This window comes from Micromys minutus (genome assembly GCF_963924665.1).
Source record: "Micromys minutus genome assembly, chromosome: 26".
Lineage (NCBI taxonomy): Eukaryota > Metazoa > Chordata > Mammalia > Rodentia > Muridae > Micromys > Micromys minutus.
In genome coordinates, this window is record NC_137961.1 from 25,094,577 (window position 1) to 25,116,264 (window position 21,688).

The following is a 21,688-nucleotide window of genomic DNA, read 5'->3' on the forward strand; positions in this document are numbered from 1 at the left end:
TGGGGTTGACATGTACCTGGAAAAGCAGGGCGTACCACCAGGATCTGGTTAGTTCTGAAGGAATGGGGCAGAGAGGGAGAGGAGGCTGTGGCAGGTATTCTGCTGCAGAGCTGAGGAGTGACACAGGGGTTGGTCTTAGAAGAGAAGGGGAGAGGTGACGTTTTCAGTTAGCCTAACTGCTTACCTGCTTGAATGGCCTCTGGGTTTGAAATACAGAAATTAGAGGGGGGCAGGAAGTTAGGAGGGGAAGATCTGGCTGATCCTCTGGCGATGGGAGCAGGGGACAAGGGAGGCTGTAGCAGGTAAGGATAGAGCTGGAGATAAGACCGGTGGGTTGGACTTGGAGGACCTGACGAAGTGATGCAGTTATTCTAGTTATTCCATCTGTTTCCCTGGCAGGAATCAAAATAAATTCTCTCTCTCTCTCTCTCTCTCTCAAGGTGAAATCTCTGTTAGCCAAAGGAAATAATTATATGCTCCTTTTTTCTCTGTTATATCTGATACTAATATTAGAGTAGTTAATTATAACCTATATGAAATTATATAATTTTAGGGAATGGGTTTATAAGAAGACTGACGTGGACATGGGAGAGTAATAGAAGTACATTGTACATTTTACTGGAGAGAACATCATGAGCATAGATTCAAGTTAGTTATACATATACTGTGAAAAAAATAAGGGTAATTTATTTGGCTGGGAAATGAAGTTCCTATTGTAAGGACAGGAGAGAATGATACTCTGTTGTTATATGTTAGATTCTTGTTAAATATTACAAATATAGGTGTGACTAAAAGAATAAAAAATGGCAACTTAGAATAAGGGCATGAAAATAGTTTCCTGAATATCTGTACAAATTTAATGACTGCATTTTAAAAACAGGAAAACAGTACTTGAAGGCTGGGAGATGGCTGAGTCCATAAAGTGCTTGAGAACATGAGTTTCATTTCCAGATGCCATGTAAAAACAGTATGGCATTTTCTTAGGGTTTTACTGCTGTGAACAGGCACCATGACCAAGGCAACTCTTATAAAGGACAATAATTAATTGGGGCTGGCTTACAGGTTCAGAGGTTCAGTTCTTTATCATCATGGCAGAAAGCATGGCAGCATTCAGGCAGGCATGGTGCTGAAGGAGCTAAGGGTTTTACGTCTTGATCCAAAGGCAAACGGAACTGGTTTCCATGCAGCTAGAGAAGGGTCTCAAAACCTTTCCCCAAAAGTGACTTCCTCCAACAAGGCCACATCTATGCCAACAAGACTATACCTTGGAACAGTGCCACTCTCAGGGCCAAGCATATTGAAATCATAACAAACATCATGATATAACACTTGTAAGCTCAGTGTGGGCAGAGGTGGAGACAGTCATAACAACAATGAAAACAAAAACCTAACAAGGTGGATGTTACTTGAGGAATGATTCTTCTGATAGTCATCCTCTGGTCTCCATACAACTGCATCTGCGCATGTGCACTCCCCACACAAAAAGAACATGGGATTTTGAGTTTTCATGGGGCCAATAACAAAAATAAAAATGCCGAAGAGGAGACATCTATGAAGTAAGAGGATCAGCTTTGCCTCTGAGTTAGTTGAGATTCTGCCTTATTATATGTGCTTATTTTTTGTCAGGGTTTATTATTCTGTAAAACTGAATTTGATTCTTAAGATACCTTTAACTATTGATTCTAGTCTTTAACCAGTGTGAGATCTTTGGAAAAAACAGAAAAACCTTTTGGTTAGCTTGTAAAAAATATTTTTAGTAAAAATACCTGACATTGAATGTTTTAGTTTTAAAAAATAATGTTCTGGAAGTGAGTCTTGTGATTGGCTCTTTTCACCTTATTTGATTACTTTATTTCACACTGTACTGGTTGGGTGGGGGAATGTACCTAAGAGTACTGTGAGATCTCATCCTAAACTGTAGGGACGTTTCTTTCTTTGGCAGATGGGAGATTCTTTGGTCAGAGAGACCTACGAAGGTGAATGCTTCCCAGGCTCGCCAGTTTAAACCTTGTATTAAGCAAATAAATTTCCCCACAAACCTAATCCGCCTGGAAGTAAATAGCTCTCTCCTGGATTACTACACCGAGTTAGACGCAGTTGTGCTGCATGGTACGAAGGACAAGCCACTGCTCTCTCTCAAGACTGCGCTTGTTGACATGAGTGACCTAGAAGATGATGACTATGAAGAAAAGGACGGCTGTGAAATGGACACTCTTAACAAAAAGTTTAGCACCGCTGCCCTTGGGGATGGGCCAAACAATGGGTATTTTGATAAACTACCATATGAGGTAAGGCAGAAGTAGTTACAATGCCACCGGGGTTTTAGTGCTGAAACGGATGCTTGCTTTGCTGGGTATAAGAAAATTAGCAGCATTGGAGAGGCATATAATGTGTTAGAGATTTGGGGTTCAGGAACGCTAAACACACTTAAAGAATTTAAGTTTTGTTTTAGATTGACTTCACAGATTCTGGACAAACTATTAACTTGTATTGTTCTATCAGTATTCAGTAAGAACCCAGTACATATATCAATAATACACTGAACTTCACTTTTTGAAATTGTTCAGTATGGTAGTATGTACCTGAATTTATATCTGTTGTATGGATATTAATAGGTGAATGCTTATCCCACTTCATAGCCACAGCTTCCCTGAAGGTCATCTTTACCAGCCCTTAGTCTATGTTCTAACTATAAGTTTTGGTCTAGGCTGCCCAGTGTTCCTAGAGAAACTTGTTTGATACCTGACTTAAAATCATATTTTCAGTGTGTTTGTCTTCTTAGGGAGTCCTTCTGTGGTTATTTAACCTCCCTAGATCCAGACATTAAATGCAAGGAGAATTCTGTAGCTATGTGATGTCAAAATCTCTCCCTACCTGTTTCTAACCAGGTAGACCAGATTTGTGTGCCTCCTTTTGAAAACAATTGTTTGATAGTAAAAAACAATATGGTCAGTTTTTAAATGGAAATTTTCGATCTGGATAACCTCTCTAGATATTATTCTTATGAGTTAATGGGTGTTTTACTTTCCAGTATAATGATACAAGTAGCTATCATGAATGCCATGGAGTAATAACTACATCTGTTGAACATTGTACACTTAAGATGCTGTGGCACATCTGTAAAGTAGCTGACATTGTTAAGTGTAGAAGAACTTAAGGGTCCAAAGTATTCACTTAACAGGCACAGACCCAGGGGTTTACTCGGGCCTTTATTGGGCAGGGGACATCATAGATTGTTCAGGATCATCCATACCTTACAGAGGAAAGGGATACTACATAGGAAAGTCGAGTTGGGAGAGGGGAATGAGATGGTGATAATATCATGCCTTGAGGCTCTAAAATTTGTGTGGCAGCAGTTCACCTCTAGAAAGTGAGCCAGCGTTCCTTTATGGCCACTCTGAAGACTATTAGGATAGGAATTTAGATTTATTATATTTAAATGATTTAAAATTTTAGCAAAACCTGATTTTAAAAAAATGCTCAGCTTTTAGCATTAAAAGGAACAATGGATGTAGCCAGAAATATTAAAAATGTAAAAGTTCTCCATACCACACTAGCACCATATACTCTCTAGCCCCAGCAGGATCTTGGCAGCATGGCTAACCCCATGGCGGGTCGCTGTCATGCCAGCCCCACGTAAAGACCACAAACCCCCGTAACCTGGTAAAATCAAAACTCTAGAGACTTGTAACTTGTCAGATTTATATCAGTAAATTCTTACCTCACAAAATGCGCTCACAATAAACTCAAAGCCAAATGATACTGATATAAACTGCTCATCTAGATAAGACAGGTTGTCCTGTAATAATCCGTCCTGTGGCTATTTAACAACACACATATCAGGGTTGTCCTCTTCTTCCATCTTGGTTTCTTCTCTTCTATCCTTCCTGCCTCTCAAACACCCTGCACCTGCCTTTCGTTTTTGTTGCCAATCACAGGCCTTGACTTATTTTGTGCCGGCCCTCACCTGCTAATTTGATTAAAGCCTAGAGCAGATGCATGCTTATAGTATGCTTTATGACTTTTGTATGACATTTTGAATGGGAGAGAAGAATATGTAATAATAGTTAATATTCCATAAATTTCCCATATTAAGCGGCTATTTTTTAATATGTGTCCTTTATTCTACAATGAAGAGCACATAAATGAGAGAGTGTGTAAATTTTTTGTAGGTGTGATCTGCCCCAGTCATAGGAATCGTAGCTTCCTTTGGATTCAGTAGAATAGGCAGGTCTCTGTAGTATGGATTGTGTAATTTCAGCTTGCTTATATAGTGGAAGGAGGGAGCCTAAAGATGGTTTTAAATATGTAACAAGGGTTTAGTCAATGAAGTACACTCTAGAAAAGCCAGGATGTAGAACCAGCGTTCTTGAAAAGACATTGATTGCACGTGATGTAAAAGGGTGCCATGTAAAGAGTCAGTGCTGTAAAACAGGCTGATCGGCCTCAGAGGTCCTAGATTGAGGGTTGAGAGCAGGGAAATCAGCTGCGGATGGGATCCTTTTGAACATCCCAAATCTTCTATTCCTGTGTTCTTCTAAAGGAGCTTCATGCTAAGATGTACCTCTAAGCAGCCTCTTAGACAGTAGACAGTAGATAAGTAATGATTAAGAGCTGAGTCTGTTTGGTCTGAAATCTGCCACCTTTTATCTAGTCAAACTCCAGAAGAACTCTTTCACATGTTAATTTCATAGCTTTGATGACTTTCCATTCTTTTTATAATTTGGTACTTTCTCAAAAGATTATATTAAGTATTGGAATATCATTATTTTAATATTATATGTCTTTATATAATATATCTCTTCTAATATGAGGGTTTGGATGCTACTAGAAGATGTTAGGGGTAATTTAAGTAATGACTCATTTGGAAGAAATGAGTTATTTATTTTCTGATTCAGGATATCTTTCTGCATGAAGTGTTTAAGAGTTCCGTGGTGCTAGTGTAGTGGTGCACACCCTAATTCCAACACTCAGGAGACAGGCAAGTAGATCTGTGAGTTCTAGGCCAGGCAGTGCTGCATAGTGAGGCACTGTCTATGAAAATAAGTTTGACTATTATTGCTAAAAAGTACATTATAAATTTAGTAAATTTTAAGGTATTTTGGATGCCAACATCAGATAACTCATAATTTCTTTGAAATATTTAATAGACAATTCTAATTAATCTTACATATAATAAAGAAAAATTTAACTTTTATGAATTAGTATATTACTATATAAGACTAAGCAATAATAAAAATTTAAACTTTTTTAAATATTTATTTATTTATACAGAAATAATATTTATTTATTTCTACAGAAATAAAATAATACAGAATAGAATTAATTTATAGTAATACAAAAATCTTTAAGGATTTATTCCTGGTGTTAAACATATTTTTAAAATACATTTATTAAAGTTTAAAACTACTTATGTACTTCATTTTCATGAATATATTAAGTAAGCTTAATTAAATTGAAAGTAAAACCAACAACAAAACATTACTTAATACCATTTTGAAAGTTCTTGTTACTACTTTGGCCATGAGAAAGACATAAAGGGTGTACTTCTTGAGAACACGGGTATAAAATCATTTGTAGACAAAATGATTATATATTAGAATATTCAGGAGAATTAGAAAATAAAAGTAAGTTGACAGACTGCAATAGATGAATATCTAGAGCTTTAGGAACTTCTGGGACATTGAAGATTGTTAACTGTTAAGTCACACGATGTCCCTGAGTCGAAAGACACAGCAGTCAAAAATGTCATGTATATCCACATGTACATGGATCCCACAAACCCAGTGTTAGTTTTTCTTAAAGTTATAATGTATTTACTGAAGTCCCAATTGAATTACAGATTTTTTTTAATTTGAAAAGTTCACCAAAGACAAAAGAAAATAATCAAGAAAATTCTGGAAAAGTGGCCATGATTCTCACTGGCATTCAAGCATATACACATGGACTGAGGGGGGGAAAAGTTTGGTTGACATTGGCGATTATGAAAATGAGAAAAATGATGGGCAGACAGATGCAGCTGAGTCCTTGAATAGACCAAGAGGAAAGAAGAATACTTCTACAGCACCTTTGGGATTACATTTTTTACAATTAACAGCAGTGGCAAAAATAAAAAGAAATTTGAAAAGGAGGTGGTAGAAGATGAGAAGAGGGCTGGAGGAATGAAGACAGTTCAGCATGTTCCCTACCTTTGTACCCCTCAGAATGAAAAGGGTTAATACCAGCATTGCCAAGTACGTAGTAGGTGTATGATATGAACATTCAGAAGGGCAACTTAAATGTATGTAACTTATCCTAAAAATATATTGCCAGTTTACCAAGGCGAACTTGCATACATAACACATAAACAATGATATTGCAGTATTATTTGCAATAAAAAAGAAAATAGCAGGAAATAAATCAGTACACATGTTACTGTCACAGTATGACATTCATGAAATGGAATAGGGTGTGTCTGTATAGATAAAGATGCACAGGATAGATCATTAAATAAGAAAAGCAAGATGCTGAGCGGTGAATATACTTTCATTCTTTTGGTGCATACCCAAGAATAGAAGTTCATTTATCTGGAGGAGATCAGAAAACAAAGCAAAGCAAAAACAAAACCAAAGCAAAAAATCCATCTGTAAATAGTGCTGATCTCTGATATGTGTGGAGTTACCTCATTTTCCATCTTTCTTCTGTACAAAAGTAATTTTATAGGGGGTTCTGCCCTAAGTCTAGCCAATACAGTTCTTGAATAAAAGACCTGAAACTGCTGTTTTTATTAACTAGCTGTGGTACTGGGCTGGTTCTAACTATTCTAACATACATCCCAGCCATAGGCCCAGTGTTACTTGCCAACTGGGTCTTGCTCTGTTTACTGTGGTCCGTGTGTGTCCTCGGCGGTTTTCTCTTGGCCACATGCTCATCGTTCATCCTCTTCCTGGTGATCTCCTTCATTCCCTACCTTTATTCTCTCCTCATGGTCCCTGAGACCCCACTACTGCACCTCAACTTCTGCTTTCTTCTCTCTCGCCTGTCACAGGCTTTAGCCTTTTTTTAATCCAATCAGAGATCATTGGGGAGCATTCTTTACAGCACATTGGTCAGTACAGTGCCCATGTCCAGACTGCAATCTGATCCTGGGGCACAGAACTCAGCATCTGAGTGCACAACACACAGACTAATCCCAACACTTCTGTGACTGAATTTATACATTTTTACCTCCATATTTCTGTTTGTGTAGTAATGCCCATGTCAACAGGGTTATCTGACTAATGAAAATTTGTTAACATAAATACATATGATAGAGACTCTTCAGTGGTACTTTTCACTTAAGGAGAGATATTGGGCTCTTATTGAATACATCATGGGATCTTAAAGCCAGTGAACGGGTTTAGGATCAGGGGTTGGGCAATTGCTAAGAAGCACTCTCAGGAGAAGGGGACATTTAAGCTGAAATAATGAGATTTGTATTTAGAGACAGGCGATTCAGCTGTAACTACATCATGGAGGATGATGAGGATTCTTGGTAACTTAGTGAAGCAGTATTTAGTTTGTTTTGGTAAAGATGGGTTTTATAAAGCAACATAAGATAGGCCTGGGAGGAAGTCTAGAAAAAAGACTTAAGTTTTGGTCAGAGCTTTCATACTAATAATTTCTACTTCCCTGTTTTTCTAATAAGTACATACACAGGCATACAAATAGCTTTTTATACCCTTGTTCAAATGCTAAAAAGAAATAGCATATGTACCCCAAACTTCATTAGGTACAACATGTTAATCAGCAACTGCTCACGTTTTATAAATCACCTTTAAACTTATCTTAAAGATTATATTGTTGTTTATTTTAATGTTAGAATATTCATCAAAAACAGTGAAATCTGATCTAACATTAATACAGAATTTACATTAAGCTGAAGAAGATCATTTATGTTAAAGTGTATAATTACTTACAATAGCAGAAAATACAGGTAAATGCTTTTATGTTAAAAAAAAGTTTAACTCCCTCTCATCTGAAGATTTTTATCATTAAATAAATATTCATTTTTTAGTTCTGATTCTTGGTTTAGTTTAGGGCACTTAAGACATAGTTCTTTGAAAACTAGTTTAGAAAGCCCCAACTGGAAAACAAATCTTGGAATAGCTTAAATGGATAATTGTAATTAAAGTTATCTTTTGGATTCTAGTTTGTTAATAATAGATGTTGCTCCATGGTTGCTGCTAGCTGCCTTCAGTGGAATATGTCCTTTCTCTGCTTTCCTGGAATTCTGTATTCCTGCTTCATGGAGAGCCCCTGTGTTTGAAAACACAAAGCTTACTGTATTACTGTTATTTGATTCCTCGCTCCTTTCAGGATAAATCCAAGTGAAGCTCCGTGTGAGCCCATCCTCAGCACCAAACTCTGTCCACCGGCTTTGCCCTTCACCTGTAATTGGTACTTGCCTGGAAGGAGTATACTTACACTTCTCCAGTGAAACTGTGCTTAGCTTATCCTATTTACTGATTCCCCTAGAACTCAAAGGGGTAGTTCTTTTCTTTTGTATCACCAGTATCTGGCATTATAAAGTCCTCGCTATGAAAAATTTTATTTTTTCAACAATTATCAGTATGTATATCTTTGTGCTGTATAAAAATAAGTTGTCGTCATGAGTTGAGAATTTGAGCAATTTTTAAATGCGGTGCAGTCTAATGGATAACGTGGTAAATGTTAATTTATCCACTTTGTGAGATAGTGTTTGGAACAACTATGCTGCTCTTTATTAGACCACATTCTGTGTTTGAAGAAAACAAACAGGTGATACGGCCCTTCACTGTTGACGATCTTGGCTCTCTGTTTTATATAGCTCATTCAACTGATTCTGAATCATCTTTCACTACCAGACCTGTGTAGATTAGCACAGACTTGCAGACTCCTCCACCAGCATTGCTGTGATCCTCTACAGTATATCCACCTCAACCTGCAGCCATACTGGGCCAGGCTAGACGACACTTCGCTGGAGTTCCTACAGGCTCGCTGTGCTCTTGTCCAGTGGCTTAATCTGTCTTGGACTGGAAATAGAGGGTTCATCTCTGTATCAGGATTTAGCAGGTAGGTATAAAACTTTGTTGAAGCTTTTTATCAAGAGACTAGACTTGTAAATAAGAACATTCACTGTACAATTTTTAAACTGTATTTGTATATTTTGTAAGGATTAAAAGGTTGATATTTATAAAAATGAGGGCGTGTTAACCATATCCTTCAGCTAAACTTCATAATGATGTAAGGGCCAGCTGTATTCTTTACTTCTTATTTAAATCCCAAGTGACTTTCAACCGAACTGCTTTTTTTCTTTCTCATATTTTCAGCACAGATGATTAACACATTTAAAAAACTATTTCCAAATCAAAATCTACCTCTCTAATGTGATTTGTCAGAAATGGAAAACAATTTATTACAGAACATTTTTAATTAAATCTTAATTACATGTGCAATACATCACCCAAATTTAGAAGCTCATTTAAGCTAATTACGTTGAAAATGAAATTGCATGCTAAATAGAGGACGGCGCTCGCAGACCTGCCCAGGTGTTTCTGCTCCTTTCTATTTAAGCATTTAGTTTCCTTACTATTAAATGTCACCTGTTAAACATTTGAAAGCTTGCGAAAGTGCATATTCATTTAGTAATGCCATAGTAATTTTTCCTTAGGATACAAACAGGTGCTTTCTCTTAACTTTGATGATTGTTCTAGTATGTGCTATACGACTTCCATCATTTTCATAAAGTCAGACATGGAGTAGAAACTTCGGACACAGTGTCTGTTATTTTAAATTAATAAACGCTCCTTTATCTTGCATGGATCAGTATAGCCCCAGCTCTTTTTATTCCTGTTGTTTATGTTCGGTTTGGAGACAAGATCTTGCTGAGTAATCCAGGTGGTCCTGAAATTGCTTTTGTGGCCCAAGTAGAAATCTGTCTTGGAATTTCCTGCTTCAGACTCATAAGCAACTCGGATTGCAGGGAAATGCTGCAAAGTCAGCAGAAGAACTCTCTGGGGCAGGAAGGCAGGGGAAAGGTAGCATAATAGTTTTAGAGGGTGTGCTCTGAACTGTGTTGGCAAGAGGAACGCTGCTTCCTGTGCCTCAGTCCATGGGAGAAAGAGGGAAGAGACAAGTGGGCAGGAGAAAGCCAGATAGACTTTGCTTCTGAGGCCGTCCACCACCCTTCCAAAGTACTTTGCAGCCCAGGTTTCTGTTATTGGGGTGCTTGAATTCTTGAGGGGCCTTAGTCCTATGCTAGTTCTCTCTGCTTCAAAAACATTACATCTGCAAATTTCTCTCACAAGACCAGTAAGAACTGAAACTAGCTATAGCTGTTTAGAGCATGTATTTATTGTTGACCCTGAACTAAAGTAAACATTACCATACGGACAAGTAGTGTTGGTAAGTGTTGGTGTGTGTTACAAAGGTCTAGCTAGCTCTTGCCTCACTGATTTGCACTAAAGAAACTAATGTTCTATTTTTAAAATTAGGAGTTTAGGGTCTGGCAAGATGGCTTAGTAGATAAGGGCACTTGCTGCCTCAGTTCATAACTTAGTTGGATCCCTGGAATCAGTAAGATAGAAGTTGTGAAGTTGGCCCCTGATCTTCATGGGTGTCAGGGCATGTACCCACATGCGTGGACACTCATGGTAAATAAGTGTAATAAAAGCAGTTTTAAGTGGGGCTTTAGTGTTTTCACTCTATGCGTCAAGGCATGGTAGCAGGAGTTGTTGACCATGTAAAAGGATGTTTGTGACATCTAATATAGCCCTTCATTGTATGGAAAAGAAAGAACCATGAATTTAAACATGTTGCTTACTTTCATAAGAGTGACAGGTGGCAGGTTGTGACTGTAGAGGCTAAGGAGAACAGTGGTGGTGAGGTCTGACTTGGGCACAGTGGTGTCTGTGACCATGACATCGAGTGGACCGGCAGTGGATAAGGTCTTGAGTGTCAGTCAGCTTTGTCAGTAGTGTTCTTCTTCTGGTTTTCAGTTCCCACAATTTGTTGCTCTGCAGCCATCTACATGATCACAGAAGCGGGGCATCCATTGACATTACCCAGATTTTACTGTGGTGCTCTAGCCAGTCAAACCACACGCTTTTGCTAGATTGCTTTCAGCCTTTCAGCTGCAGCCACTGTTCACATTTAGGAATGTATTTAAATACAAAGAGCAAGGGTTCTTGTGGGGCATGCTGGAGCTTTGTCTGCTGATTGCTTTGTGTTCTTTGACCTGACTAAAGTGACAGTCATTATGACTCGGAGGCAGCCTTCTCAAAATAAATGATAAATATGCATGACTTGATTACTAATGAATTGTCTATGAATAAGTGGTGGTCTATTTATACACATTATTCTGAAGATTTCTTTATATAATATTTCAAAGAAAAAAAAGCACATTTTACGGTAGAGACCACTGGTGTACTGTTATAGACAAATATTTGGAAGAAGCTGCTGTTGTTTTTGTGCCCTAAAACTTTTTATCTGTGAAAGTTAGAACTGGGTAGATTTTAAAGAACTTTTTAGGAACTTATATCATCAGGAGAACAGAGAAATTGGTTAAACTGGAATAAAGAAAATTTTAATCAGTTATTAAAATCTACTTCCAGCCCCAAATTTGAGTATTGCCCATGCATACCTTTACTTGCTAAAATCAATTCTAATTCTCCTTTGCTTGTACATCCCTGTTTCTTAGGTCTTGTGAATTCACTTGCCTCCCTGCCTGCTGTGTTTTAAATTGTATCATAATAGTCTGCTTGAAAATCTAGGCTCCACGTTAGCAATGCTGTTTTTCTCCAGTAGGTGCTGAGTCTCTCTGATGCTCCTCCCTCTACGTAGGGGTCTACGTAGGGTTCTACCCCTCATATTCATTTTGTCAGAAAACATTTCTGGTGCTTTTTTAGATTCAAGGACTTTGTAAGTTATTGCCTTGGTTGATTCCTTGTAGCTAAATATAATATTCTTTTGGCGTTATTTTGTTTTCCATCTTCAGAGGGGCACAGCCTGTTTATGGCAGTAGATGGGGAAGGCATGGTCGCAGGAGGAGAGGGTGCTGTATGTATATTCACAGCGAGGAAGTAGAGAGAATGTATATCAGGGATGTAAAAAGCTGTACCCACTTGCTCCCCCAACACAAGAGTAATGAAGCTCCTTGTTCTAAAGGTTTTACAACCTTCCAAAACAACACCTCCAGCACTTCTCATAGCAGCAGACCTAGTTCAGGATTCTTTATCTGAATGCAGGCTCATAAAACTCTGAGAGAGACCTTGGAAGAAACAGATGAGATGTCTCCATCCACCCCCTCCCCCCAGAACCCCATAGAAGAGGAGTGTAGCAGCAGAGGGAATGGAGGTCACTAAGGACACAAGGTCACTAAATCAACATGAGCAAATCTCATGCCCACAGAGACTGAAGCAGCAGCAGCCTGCACGGGGCCTTCAGGGTTCTGCACCCATCCTCTGTGCGTATTTTCTAGCTTTTATGAGGGTGTGAAAGAGTGGGTCTCTCATTCTAGAACCTTCTATCCTGCTCTGATCCTTTTATTGATTTGCCTTGTCCCACTTTTACTGGGATGACTTTTGTTTTATGTTATATTCTATTTTGTTGTTTCATTGTTATTTCTTAGAAACTTGTTCTTTTCAAATGAGAGACAGAAGGGGAGTGAATCAGGATGGGAGGGCAGGTGGGGAAGAACTTGGAGGCATAGCAAGGGGAGACTATCATCAGGATATATTATATGAGAAAAGATTCTATTTTTAATAAAAGGAGAAATTTTTAAAAAGGAAGTTCTAAAAAAAGTAAATAAACCCCTCAATATCAAGTAATAGTAGATAAGAATTCACAATATAGAACAGACAGGCTGGAGGAAATGAGTTATTTTTCTTCTAAGTGGTTCATCTCATGATTGAAATGAATAACCAGTTGATCAATGAAAATAGCCAAGTAACTGCATTGAAATAAAACTTCCACGCAATGCATTAAGAAATGATTCACGTTTGGTCGGTTGGGTCTGTTGCTGCTGCGTTTATGAGATCAATATATTATGTAAAGTTGGGAAGAGAGAATGTGAGCATATTGATTAGATAATCTGCTCAGAGTGAAAATATGTGTAATCCTTCACAGACATTGTCAGAAACTAACGTGTTCTAGATAGTTTCTCATGGACATGCCTAGAGCATTCTAGTCCGTAAAGTTGATAGATAATGCGAGCCTTCATTCTGTATGTAATGCTAAGGACTGTGTGTGCCAAGGATCTGTTTCAGTTGCTGAAGAATATGAGGAAGCTTACAGAGTTCCGTGTAAAATGTTAGTGAATCCCTGCTCCTAGAGGCATTGTAGGTGTGACTGCCGTGTCACGTGTGCATCAGTAGATGACAGAGAGGAGAGAGGCTATGTATATGTTGTGTTCTGACCCTTGAACATCTGAATAACTAGTAACCTAACATTCCCTGAAAAAAAAAGCAAGCCTGAGCCTACCATCAGTCTGGTAGCAGGAGGCCTGGACAGGAAGCTAGCCTGGGATCGGCACCAGACAGAGAGCAAGACAGATGACCCTTGCAAGGGGCCTCTTGGACCCACCCTACCACTTCTCTCTGGAGTAGTAGTGTGAACAGTGAAGAGATCTTCCTCCTTACCCCCTTACCACCTGCTGCAGGTGCCAGACCTGACCCTGGGGTCATGAGAGAAGGAAAACTCGCTCTGCACCTAGTCTGGGAAGCATAGTAGAGCTGACCCTGAATGTGGGGGTTACAGGTTAGCAAGCCCCAAGGATGTGAGTGTGGAAGACCTGGCCCGCCTCTTGTCTGCTGCACAGTGGTATCAGAGAGGATTCCCCTTCTCTCCCTTTTGCCCTCACCACTGGTCAAGGTGGGGCAGCCTTTCTCTCAGCTGCTACAGCACGTGATAGAGCACACTCTACCTCACACTTGGGCAGCACAGGAGAGCTGACCTGGATGTGGGGGTTACAGATGAGCTGAACACAGGAGAGGCTGGGTGGTGTAGTGGGGAGGAAGAGACACCCTGCTCCCTACCTCATCCCTCTCTGTGGCAGGTAGGAGAACTGGTCCTGGGGTCGTGAGATGGGAGAGGGGCCATGTCCCTTATCATTCCCAACATTTCGAAGAGTGCACCCTGCACCCCACCCCTCACTGCTAGCCCTAGTAGTGGGGTTTAGTGGTCAGACAGCCCCAAGTATGGGCAAGTATGAGAGAGTGAGGGCCAGCAGGCTGACCAGCTCAGATAGCGCTCAGGCCCAGATCCAGGGCTTTGACGTAGCCTACCGCATCATCCACTCCACAGATGAACTGAGGGTGCGCATGAAGAGTCTGGTCTTACAGATCTAAAAATACAGGACCCCCATGACACAGAGCAACAACCGGATATCCAAGAGGAGTCCCAGTGAGGATCCAGTATTAAGAGTAGCAGAAGCCAGAGACTTCCAACTAGACCAGTGAGTCATTGCAGTGAACATTTGCAGGCAAAGAAGTGTGGATGAACACATATGCTATGGGACACACGGTGACATACTAGAGCTTCTACGAGGAGATTCTTATTTTCCGTTTGGGGGAAGGTTGCAAGGGTGGAGGGTAGGTGCAAGAGAAGATGAGTGGAATTGGGGTGCATGATTTGAAATTGCCAAGAACTAATAAGTTAAAAAGGCTAATAACTAAATAAATTATGTTTAAAAAACCAGTGGGAAACAGATTATGTGAGAATTGCATGTGGGTTATTGGAAGTTTGTCAGCACTCAGCATTGCCACCTTTTAAGTGGATCAGGACCTGGCTATCACCATGTTTGGGACTACATTGGGGATTCACTGGGCAGTCCGCTCTTCCTTCCAGCTGGAGGGTGTCCTGATGGTGCTCTGCTCTTGCCCCGGTTCCTCTCAGTTAAATTATACAGAAACCAGTGCAATCTTAGTGTAACACGGGTGCGATATCACACCTCTGCTCAAAGCTTCTGGAAATAGGGAATTGTCCTTTTCCAGAATGGAAGCCAGCGCCTTTAATGTAACACAGGGAGTGTTGCATGTTCTCTGACTTACTGGTTACCCCTCACCCTGTGCCTCCGGCATCAGTTTCTGCCCCAGCCAAGTGCCCCTGCCCTTCTCTTTGATTCTAATGCTCCTTTTGATGCCCGCTTTGGTTACCTCTGCTTGGTGTGAGCCTTCCTTACCCACTTGCTGAGCCTTCTCTGACCATGCTTCGGTTGTGCTGCTTTGCTTCTAATTTATTCTCGACCTTTTCTCACTCATTAACATACTGTTCATTTTACTTATTTCTTTGTTTCTAGTCTCATCTCACCAAAATGTAAGTCAGCTCTATGAAAGTGGGGACTGTGCTTTATCCATGATGACTCCTAGTGTCCTCTCATGTCACAGTGGAAGATCAATAAATATTTACTGAGTGAATGAATGTGCTGGATGAAGACAGCAGAGGAAATAGAACTGTAGGATATCCAGGTCAGGGCATCACAAGAGACACATCAGAGTGTTAAGGAAGGAGGGCCATTGTGAAACATCACAGATAATGACTCTAAGGAAACCGGCTGTTTGAATTTAGAATTTAAAAGGGATGGGTGACTTTAGGAAGTGCTGAAACAGTTACCGGAAAGTGAACAAGTCATTTGTGAATGTGTGGGCTACTAGGACTTCTTCAGTATTTGAAACATATCATGTTATGTTTGAAAGTGAGATAGGGACTGGCAAGATGGCTCAATCTGATAAAATCTGCTGCACTCGCCTGATTACTTGAATTCCAGCCCCAGAACCAGCAAAAAGGTAGAAAGAAAACTGACCCCACAAAGTGGCTTTTTGAATACACACATGTACACACAAAAATTTTAAAGACTAAAACTTTGCTAGCCAAGGTTTAACTTACATTTTTAATGTTTGTGGGGTACTTCAATCTTTCCCAACTGTTTTCATGTAATTGGTGTTCAAAACCATAAGGCAATATGGTAGGTACTATTCACGTCTACTTTTGATAGCAGAGAAAATGCTTATACATTGGTATGTTGGTTTGAATAAAAATGGCATCCATATTGACTCCTGTATTTGAATACTTGGTCATTAGGGAGTGCCACTACTTGACTGGATTAGGAAGTGTGACCTTGTTGCACTAAGTGTGTGTGGTGGTTTGAATATGTTTGGTCCATGGGAAATGGCCCTAATGGGAGGTATAGGTTTGTTGGAATTAGGGTGGCTTTGTTAGAAGAAGTGTTTCATTGTGTAGACAGGCTTTGATGTCTCCTAATGCTCAAGCTCCACCCAGTGGGGAAAAGAGCCTCCTCTTGAATGCATTCAGATTAAAGTATAGAACTCTACAGCACCTCATCTGCCTCACAATTCCATGCTTCTCACCTTGATGACCATGGACTGAACCTCTGAAACTGTAAGCCAGCCCCAATTAAATCTTTGCCTTTATAAATGTTAACTTGGTCATGTCTTCACAGCAATAAAACCCAAAGGAAGGCAGAAGTTGGTACCAGGGACTGGGTTATTGCTGTGACAGGCCTGGTGATGCTTTTGTTTGGAGGAATATGGATTTTGGAATTTTGGATTTGGAAAGCAATGGAATGCTTTAAATGGGGCTTAATGGCCATCCTAATACAAATATGGAAGACATTGGTTCTGAGGGTGATGTGAACTCTGGGGGTCTGGCTCAAGAGGTTTCGGAGGAAAAGAAATTTAGTATGTTGCTTAGAGATAATTTTTGTGATAATTGGGTGAAGACTGTGCCTCTTTTTACCATTGTTCTAAGAGTCTATTTATATTAATTACATTAACAAAGGAAGTCTCAAAAAAGCTTAGTTTAGACTTTGTCCTGTGGTTGGTGCTTATGAGGAACATTTTGATAAAGTGTAGCAAGCTTAGAAAGAAAAAATACAAAATGTGTCTTTCAGAGAGGAAGTGGAGTGGAGTTTAGTCCTATATTCAAGGATATTAAATGGAATGAAGGGAGTAGTGATCTCTGGGCAAGATCCAAACTAGCTAAGCTTATTGTTTGTGCATTTGCAGCTAAACAAGGGATGCTATATCATATTAGGCTATATTATGACCTGGCTATTGTTTTCATTTAGACCTAAGGAGATATGATTGTGTGTCAAATTGACAAGGGATGGATTGGGATGATTATTGTCAGTTGTGAACTTGATTGTATCTGGAACGAACTACAAACCAGACCTTATAAAAATCCTGTGAAAAAGTAAAGAAAAGCTCAGGTGTTGTACATGACTTTAATCGTAGCACATGTAAATCTCTGAATTCAAGGTCAGGTTACGGAGCAACTTCCAGGACAGCCAAGGTAAGTCAGTGAAAGAGCTGGAAAACAGAAAGCTGGTGATGATGTCAAGGAGGGGGGCATGTTCCAGCCCCAGCAAGCAGCAAAACTTGGCAGCTTTTGCCATGTGGCTCTTGCTTTAGAGTCAAGAATAGAAGGTGTTACTGGGACAGTTGATGCTAGTCAACTGGAGCTAAGAAATTAGCACTGATTAAGAAGAGACCAGCAATACTCAGGTGAAATCTGGGAAGTATTTTCTGACAACACAAAAAAGCTGTGATCTGGAGCCAGACCTTGGGCTGGCAGCTAGACTTGGTAACGTTTAAGAGTCACCTAAGTAATACTGGTTTTGAAAGCATGAAACAGTCAAGAGAAGGCATAGCACTGTGAGAGGCCAGGCAAGGCCATTGGTGAAGGTGTAGCCTCATTTGCAGGTTGAAGGTGTCATGTAAAAAAGTTGAGACTTGCCACCATGAAGAGAGCCTCTGAGAGGCTAGGTGAAGCCTAGTTGCAATGGAAGACCCCAGTGTACTTGAGATGCCAGTACCATGGGATGACCAACAAGAACAGCAGCCGCAATGGAGTGGAGTCAATCAGAGGGCAGAGCTGGAGAAGTGACCCAAGCTCTTTGGGGAAGCCCAGAAGATCATGTATGGATCTCAGACATTGGAATAAGAATCTGTGAGGTTGAAGTTGCCTTGGAGACCCCAAGATATTAGAGATGTTAGAGCCATGGAAGTTAAACTAAATGTATTTTTTTATTATGCTATAGCTAGGTATGATGCCCATAGACTCATGTGTTCGAACAGCTGTGTGGGGACCAGGGAGTGGAATGTGGTAGTTTGAATATGGTTGGTCCATGGGATATGGCTAGTAGGGAGGTGTGTCCTCGTTGGAATAGAGGTGCTCTTGTTAGAGGGTTTGCCATTGTGTAGGCTGGTTTTGAGGTCTCTTAGACTTAAGCACCACCCAGTGGGGAAGAGAGCCTCCTCCTGGCTGCATTCAGATCAAGATGCGGAACTCTCAGCTCCTCCTCTCAGTATCACATCTGCCTGCTTTTCAACAGGATGATAGCAGACTGAACCTCTGAACCTGTAAACCAGCCCCAGTTAAATATTTGCCTTTATAAGAGTTGACTTAGTCATGGTGTCTTTTTACAGCAGTAAAACCCTAACGTAGACACTGTGTCACTGGGAGGTGAGTTTTGAGGTTTCAGAAGCCAAATCTAATTCCAATGGCTTACTCTCTTCCTGCTGCCTACTGATTCATATGTAAAACTTTCACCTACCTCCTTCACCATCTTGTCTGCCTGCATGCCACCATGCTTCCTGTCATGATGTTGATGGGCTTGACCTAACCTCTGAAATTGTAAGCCTGTCCCAACTAAATCTTTTCCTTTATGACTTGCCATGGGCATGGCATCTCTTCACAGCAATAGAACATGGCTAAGACAATGGGTGAAAAGCCCCCCCTCTGCCACAGGCCATTAATAGAAAAGAGCAGAACAGGACAGTCTATGTTTAATGCTTAGCCTCGTGTCCTTTTAAAATTTGAGTTATATGATTTAGTTTGGTTTTATTGTAAATGTGTATTTGGTGGGTACTCAGATGACCTAGGAAAAGGCTTTGGTAGAGGGTAAGAGTGCTGATGGTATTTGTGTGTCATGGAGGAGTAAGAACAGGCCTGGGATGGGGGTGCATTGTGAGGGTACAGCTCAATCGGCTGATGAAGCTTCAGACATTTGCAGACTTTTGAATCACGTATTCTCTATGACAGCTGTAGACAGTTCAGTCCCAATTATCATTCACCAAAATAAGTAATGTGATTTGTATTCTGATGAAACACTTTCTATTTCTTTATTTTTTCTTATTTTTATGTATTTATAGGAAGCTGCAGTTGAATATTTTATATTAATTCTGGCATCAAGCAGTCCAGTTAATAAATGGCAGCAGCTACAGAGAGCACAACAGTTGTTATGTTTTATGTGCCTATATACATATGAAATGTTGATATATGATATCTAACAAATATCTAAGCCAGCCTGGGTATTTTCTGGATTAGCAAGCCAATCTGACTTGTTTCAGGGTCACTTAATTAAACCTGTCATAGTGTATAGTGTATACTAAGTCTATACCCCATTCTGAATGGGGAACTATGAAACAAGAGAGTGATATGTACTGAGAGCCTAGGGCTTTACATTTTAGATTTTACAGTTTAGATGTGGATTGCAGGTAAGCAGAACTATCTCCTGTGCGTCTTAGTTTCTACTTAATATTAGCTGACTTTGTATCATGCTAATTCGTGTGAATTCATTTTTCTCCTCAGCTTGATTAATTTGAGTTAGCCATGAACATTTCCCCATGCAGTAAGAACCTAGTGAATCAAGTTACGTATTTTCTTTTTAGAGATTGTTCTCTTAACTGTGTTAGTTAAGAGGTGACATAATTTCAAAGTTTTTACAAAAGTGTCATTTATTTTTATAAAATTCCCATGGAATATTGTTCTCACAGGTTTCTGAAGGTGTGTGGATCTGAATTACTTCGCCTTGAGTTATCCTGCAGCCACTTTCTCAATGACACTTGCTTGGAGGTTATTTCTGAAATGTGCCCAAATCTACAAGACTTAAATCTCTCGTCCTGTGATAAGCTGCCACCTCAGGCCTTTGGCCACATTGCCAAGCTGTGCAGCCTCAAAAGGCTCGTTCTGTATCGGACCAAAGTAGAGGTAAGAACAACTCATCGGTGTTCTTCTTAATGGAACATCTGGCTGGATAGTTCATTGCTTTCAAATATTCATGGGATTTCTCATTTTTAATCAGAGGTTATGACATTATGTGGATGCTCTAAAATCATTAAAGCATTGTCAGTCACTTTGAAGTTGAAATGTGTCATGGTTTTAAATGATAAACTTTTACATGATGTTCATGATCCCTGGGAAAGCAATGAGTAGGGGTGGGGCAGAGAGCCAGGTGCTGGCAGAGAATGGTTTAGAGGAAGAGTCAGGCAGGTGGCGTGCACAAGGAGTTTTGCAGAAAGAAGCAAAGTGCATGGTATTAGAAGTGGGCATAGAAGTAAATCACTAATGGTCCCATAATCCCCAGGTGTCACATTCATAAAGCAAAATCTGTCGTGTGTGCTTACTTTTCCCATATATGTCTGTAGTTAGTGTGTTTATCATTAACTGTATACTGTGTGTTATACTACAGTCTACTCACCATTCCCTAAATGATCACTGTCGGGGGATTTCCTGGACCTGCCTGCAGAAGAATAATGACTTAGAAACTTATTATTTATTTAGCTCAGGCCTAGCTTAGGCTACCCCCTAGCTAGCGCATTGAAGTTAATTACCCAGTCTGTTGTCTGCCATGTGGCACATTACCTCTCTTCCTCCTACTCCAGGCCTGCGTTAGCCCTCCTACCAACCCAAGCATCTTGTTCTGGAAGGGGAGATCACACTTCCACACAGCACACCCTGCCTGCAGCTCGTGTCTGGGCCTGTCTGAGAGACTGAGGGTGCTTAAAAGCTGCTTCAAGCTCTAGGAAGTGCTTGTTCCTCACCTTCTTTCCAGAACTTTGCTCTGGGCCTAAGTTGTTTTCATTTACTGCACCACATTGAGTGCCAATATTTCTTGCCTCTTACAAACCTGTCAGCTATATTAATAAAGACTCAGAGACTCTTGTATATTTAACAAGCTTAGGCCTTTAGCTTAGGCTACTCCCCAGCTCCTCTAACCCGAGTAATTCTGCCTGCTTCCTGCCATAATCCGGTCTACCTCTCTGCTCATGCGCATGTCTGTCCACCAGCGCACCCACTCTCTGACTCCCTGCCTCTGACTTTCTCCCATCATCCTCTTTTGTCTGTCAGGAAGTGCAGCTTGCACTTCTTGCCCAGCTATTGGCCTCCAGATCTTTATTAAAGCCAATCGGAGAAGGACTTTCACAGATGAGAAAGTGCAGAGACCTTAACACAGTGCAGGCCAGCAGATGACAATTCTATTTTCTGTGTTTTTTTTATAGAATGTCTGACTAATGATAGTCTTCCTCATAGACTTTCCACGTGCACAATATTGTTACTATGGGACAATGGTACCTCCAGATTAAAGAAGAGATGCAAATATCTCATAATAAACAGCAGCCTGTTTCTTCCTTCTTTCTCTTCCAGGCCTGCTTTTGGCTCATTCAGCATTCTTACCTAACTCCAGCTTAGGGCTCTGCTCATCTCCTTTCTCCATGACTTCCTGGCGTATTACATTTGCTAATAATTAACAGAGGTCTTGCTCATTTTAAGTTTTAAAATGTGGCTCCATGAATAGTGGTTAAAATGAGGTCCCTTTTCTGATTTCACCTCTTCTGTTACCTGTTTTATTTTCTTTTAAACATTCCTACTAAGCTCTAGCATGATCATT

General features: G+C 40.1%; 1 protein-coding gene across 1 annotated transcript in view; it reads left to right on the forward strand.

Annotated features, from left to right (window-relative positions):
- FBXL4 (F-box and leucine rich repeat protein 4) overlaps positions 1-21,688 on the forward strand; it is a 70,140-nt gene that overhangs the window by 21,077 nt on the left and 27,375 nt on the right. The window contains exons 4-6 of the mRNA XM_080938547.1: positions 1,943-2,288; positions 8,828-9,072; positions 19,794-20,007. Coding sequence (XP_080794673.1) covers positions 1,943-2,288; positions 8,828-9,072; positions 19,794-20,007 — 805 coding nt within the window. The remainder of the gene's footprint in view (positions 1-1,942; positions 2,289-8,827; positions 9,073-19,793; positions 20,008-21,688) is intronic.